General features: G+C 36.0%; 1 protein-coding gene across 1 annotated transcript in view; it reads right to left on the bottom strand.

Moving 5' to 3' along the window:
• The window catches only part of LOC103920749 (mucin-5AC-like), a 51,522-nt gene that overhangs the window by 36,597 nt on the left and 9,414 nt on the right, over positions 1 to 5,511 (bottom strand). The window contains 7 exon segments of the mRNA XM_009328590.1: positions 227 to 321; positions 865 to 1,029; positions 1,113 to 1,250; positions 2,076 to 2,145; positions 2,558 to 2,668; positions 4,444 to 4,582; positions 5,417 to 5,511. The exon segment at positions 5,417 to 5,511 is cut by the window's right edge and continues 19 nt beyond it. Coding sequence (XP_009326865.1) covers positions 227 to 321; positions 865 to 1,029; positions 1,113 to 1,250; positions 2,076 to 2,145; positions 2,558 to 2,668; positions 4,444 to 4,582; positions 5,417 to 5,511 — 813 coding nt within the window.

Genomic DNA, 5,511 nt, shown 5'->3' with positions numbered 1-5,511 from the left:
TAGGGACATCACGAATACGCCTGTAAGTTTATCCTCCTGGGAATGGAAAGAAAGATACCTTTACAAAGGAGTAATTATTATAATGTGTAGATAAAAACGAACCCTTGGCTTGAAAAGAACTATCATGAATGCATCTCCTCCCAATTGGCAAGTTATTCTCTCAGGTGTTAGTATCAGAAATCTGAGTCTTTTTCTTTTAAATGGGAAAAAGTTAAGAGTGAAGTACCTTCTGGTAAACTTCTGGATTCACTGTTGAGTGACATTCAGCAAAAGGTCCCATGGTATCAGAGAGCAGTCCACACCAGTGCTGAGCATACTGGTCTGTGAATTGAAAACATAAGAATTTCTATTGCACTTCATTGTCTAAACTCTTGTCTCAATGTAACTACACTTCCTGCAGGGAAATTGCAGAAGCTTAACTTTACGATAGAATTCAGCTCTACATTTGCTGAAATACAACCAGTCTTTCACTTCCTTTATGCAGAAATATGAACTCTTCATAAACTGAATGCTCTTAATTCATGGTAGTTGTCATGAGGCTCACACTGTGAATTAAAAATACGCTAATTCATCTCACAAAACAGAAGAGTGGCTTGTGAATGCTCAAAAATTATGTATTTCATTGGCTGAAATGGAGCCTGAGAGCTATGAAGCTCCGAATTGTAAGTCTGGTTCTCAGTTTAACAGTGGAAGGACCACACTGAGTCCAACCTTCAGTGGGGCTATGCACAGCTTTTTTCCTATATGACTATCAGTCCTTTCCAGGTCCACTGTTATTTTGGCTAAATGCTTGGTGGTTGATCAGCTTATTCCTTCTTTCCAACTTAAAAGAGAATAGAAGAGGTTACTATATGTTGAGCTTACCATTTTGTATGCTGACAGTACAAGGATTCTCAAAGGTATTTTTGGCATCAGAACAATCAGCCCGAGTTTTCCAAGTATTGCCAAAGGCAGCTGAAGTACCCTCTATTACGCCACTGGTGGTTTTGAAATCATCTATCTGCATGTCATTGAAGTTTCCACAGAGACCTAAAAGGAAGCAGATGGGCTGTGAAAGTCTCCTAGGGAATGAAGCATACTGATGAGGCAGTTGTTACGATAAGATCACTTACCACAGGTTTGCCCTTTATGTGGTGGGTCTAAGTGTATAAAAAGTTGCATGAGAGGCACGAGCTGAACCTGTAGCTGAAGGCCAAAGTTTGTTTGCAGAATGATGAAGAAAGATGATGGTCTGAAGATGGTGACATTTGCTAGGGACATACGAACATAAGAGTTATAATTTCATATGAGATGAGCAGTTGAAATAACTGTTCGTCCTACAGAGGGATTCTACAATTTTAGATTGATTAGAATTGAATTTTAGATTGATAGAAATTTAGATTGATTAGAATTTCTAATCAATTAGATTGATTAGAATTTAGAGGGATTCTACAAATTTAGGATTCTACAATTTAGGGATTTTTACCCTAAACAACAAATGTATAAACCCCTCCCATTCCTGTCAGGTGTTTTAAAATAAGGGGAAGAACACACACGTCTTGTTGCTATTTAAAAGACCACCTTTGCTTGATGAAAATTATATAGCATGATTTAGTGGTAGACTCCAACCTGAACCTATTCTGTCCTTTCGTGGTTTGCTTTCTGTTCAGGTGCAGTAGTGTCTGAGAAGAACTGGTATGGGAGAAACTCTCCAGTGATGAATATGCGCCAAGCAAAGGCACAGAGTGAACCAGGGAACTAAACAACTTGAGATATTGGAATCCTGTGGCATATCAGAATTTTTCTTTCCTCTTTTATGACAATATTTGATCTGGAAGTGTGCAATGATACTATTTGCTTGAATTGAATCTCCATTTAATTAGATATTGCTAAATTTAGACCATAATTTTGCTAAATTTATAAAAGTTGAATAGGCAAACCCTATTACTTTAAAAATGAAAGACTATGCTCTATTGGAGTACCTTGGGATTGCTGCAGTGTAACCAAAGGTAGAATTTGGCTTTAGATTAACCAATATAATAACATTTTAAAGTAAAAAACGAGAAACATCACAGAAGTCTTCCAAAGGAACTCACCTGCAGAGAATGGCAGCTGTGTGTAGATCATATTCACAAATACACTGCCGGAAGGCTGGATCACAATGCTCTGTCCACAAGAAAAGGCAATGATTATCAAGGGCATTTTAGGAAAGGTAAGACACTTTCCAAATATTTTCTATCTAGTGTTGTTCAGGATAAAGGAAAAAAAAGTGGGGGGAGACTGTAATGATGTTCTGATTCCTATACTATTTCTTTAATCTTTATTACTGTGGTCCATTGACTGTCAAAACAAACAAGCAAAAGCCCAAAGGTAACTAAATGACAGAAAACTACTAGGATCTTGACTTCCAATGTACCCATTTTATTCTTAATTTTTCTCTGAATAATGTTTAAATGAGATAAAATAAAAAAATCAGTGTAGATTTCCTGTCTGTGTTATGTGCCATTTGCAAACTACTTGTTTATTAAGCTTTGAAAACATCCCTGCAGAATGTCAGGTGTCTACATTTGCTACTTACAGTTTGTCCTCCACTTAGGCTGATGGCTATACCCTTGAGGCACGTCTCAGTGTCAGTCAGGCCACACTTGTGGATATCTCCCAGAACAGTGAATTCATTGCTGTCACAGAGCTAGAAGAAGAAAACAAAATATATTGTTAAAAGGATTTGTTATATTATAATATTGTTATGTTAAAAAGGTTCACACTCAAATGGCATTCTTAGTAAAGTGAGTCATTTAAAATATTGTTTATTCCTTTTCTTCCTACTCCTATGTTCTTACATATATGTATACAGTCACCAGGTAAGCTGGCATTCATGCAGTCTGCACAGTGGAAGCTATCCATTACTTCTGCCATTCATGGGCAAGTTAGGCATATTAAGCTGAACATTAAAACTTCCTAATGTTTAGGTAATACTGGTTCCTAATGTTTAGTAATACTAGTTTAATACACTAGAGAAGAAGAAGGAAGTGTGCCTTTCTTGCCCATTGTTTATGGTGTTTACCTGGGAGAGGACAAAAATTGTTTCCAGTCTCTTCTGCACTGAATAGAATATCAAAGAGCATGGTGATTTGGACAGTCTTTTAACAGGTACGAAATAAGCATTTAAATATCCTCTCATAGGAGAAAATGAAGCTAAAATCACTGTTCACTAAGCTACTGAATAAAGGCAAAATTCAATTTTTCTCTTGGTTCTGATTTTCATTGGTCTGTGTTCCATGAGCTATATTCAAAGTGTGCCTAATGGCCAAGATGTTACAGGGAAACATGCAGAAGGCTGTGATTCTGAACGTGTCTTATCACTTTCTTGGCATAATGAAGATCAAATTGAGGACAGATGAGATACAGAGTTATAGCTATCTGGAAATTTAATATTAAAATTGTGGGCTTTTTGACCTTTTGTGTCCAAGTTTAGGGTTTTTCTGTACATCCAGAGCCTCTGAGAATCTAATTTTACATGTTGGTGCCAAAAGGGGAGTTGAACATGTAAGTCTGATCTATGCTCCCATTGTAGATCAAGCCCAGTGCTTGTAAATCTCATCAAAAAGTTTCATTGATTTAGTCTAATCTATTTCTAAATTACCTCATTCTAGCTCATTTCTAAGTTTTTATGGTTCTCTTTCTTGGTAACATTCAGTTTGAGCTTTTTTGAGAACATTTTATTTAATATGAAGTCTTTAAGAAAATTGTTTGCATCACTCATCCAATACAAATAAACAACAAATATACCTAGGGTTCTGAAATCTGCAAATCTGTAGTCATTATTTTAGATATATCTACTCAGAATTCAGTCCCTACTAATCTAAAAACTCCAGTAAATATTAGGTGTTTTGTAAGTCACCAATTTCTAATTCAGGTTTTAGAATACATGTATGACTTCTTAGTTTTTTGCTTTTACACTCTAGAGTCTTCTATGTTTACTGGGAAAGACTGTTTGGAAGGTTGATCATCTTAATGAAATAACTCATCTCCTATGAATTCTGTATAATAATAATTCCATTACAAATACTGTTAATCAAATAAGCCTTTGAACTATATTAACTGTGACGAAAAGGACAGTACCAATGGGCATAATAAGCACTTTGCTCAAAAAGTAGTTATAAAACACCAGACAGGCAACATTTAATTAAAAAATTAACAGGAAGCATGGAGATTGTTTCATGGAACCTAAAAACTCAGTGCAATTGTTAAACGATGATCAAAGAAGACAAAACTACTACAATACATTTATTTAGTATAACCCTAACAGAAAGCCCCCTGAAATCCATTTAAGGCTCCATGTTGACCCTCTAAGTTTCAGAAAGTTGATGTGATTGCCAGTAGTTTTAATTAAACAACATTACACATAATAAAAATATTTTCCTTTAGCATATACTGTTAGCAAGGATTGTGACTCATTTTTACCTTGGTTAGGACATAGCTACAGTCTCCAAAGAAGGAATAATATTTCTCATCAAATGTTGAAATGTGGGAGCCTCCTTCAATACTGCAAGTCCCGGGGCATGACTGGGTAACACAAGACCATTCACCTCCAGCACAGGTGCTGAAATGAAGAAGGCATTCAGTAACCTTGGGTAATGCAAGTGTAAATGAAATAAGAGACAACAAGGGCAGTTGATGCCTTAATTTTCCTCTTGAAGCACTGATCATACTGTCAAAGAAACCAACATTGCTTTGAATTCTCAGAATAAGTATGGTGTAGGCACACTTATACTAGTGATACTTTTTTATATATTGCTGTTCATTTCCAGACTTTGGACAGAATTCAGTCCTGGTGAACCTGGCATCCATTCTGCTACATATGGAGGATCACCCCTCATCTCCATTAGCATGGCTCAAGCTTCAAGCATGTTAAGTATTTATTGGAAAATAACATACATGTTTGTGGTTCTTGTATTCATAGATAGATAGGTGCATTTGCATACACTTATGCAATAATACTTCAGTAATTATAGTGATATTGAAAAAAATATACATCATATCTGTCAAACATGCCTCTCAGATGTGATCTCCCACTCTATCTAATGCAACATGTCCCTAAATGTCACGTCCTCCATAGTATTTACATGAGCATCCTAGTATTACACTGTAGTGCTGCAAAGGACGTAACACAGTAATTCATATTTTTAAACACCTCTGGTATTTGAATTTGATTGGTCTTGAAATTGGAGTACCTATGTCTAAACTCAGATTTTTGCTTCCAAGTGTGAGTAGAAAACGGAGATGTAAGTATACTCTAAAAATGTGTAATCAAGGAACTTCAGTTGATAAGTAGTTCCTCATTTCTTTTTAAAGGAAAATTAGTAATTTTTCCCTGTCTTCAAAATGTTCAGGTAATGCACCTAAAAAAAGAAGTATGAGAAAGGGAGTATGTTACCATGATCTGCATTTAGATGAGAAGGAGGCACCAGGAGCATAAGTTTCACCTTCATAGGTACAGTGGCATTCTTTACGGGGAATGCAGCCAGCCCC

The sequence above is a fragment of the Pygoscelis adeliae genome, unplaced genomic scaffold (genome assembly GCF_000699105.1).
Source record: "Pygoscelis adeliae isolate BGI_AS28 unplaced genomic scaffold, ASM69910v1 Scaffold166, whole genome shotgun sequence".
NCBI lineage: Eukaryota > Metazoa > Chordata > Aves > Sphenisciformes > Spheniscidae > Pygoscelis > Pygoscelis adeliae.
This window is presented reverse-complemented; position numbering and strand designations above follow the sequence as displayed.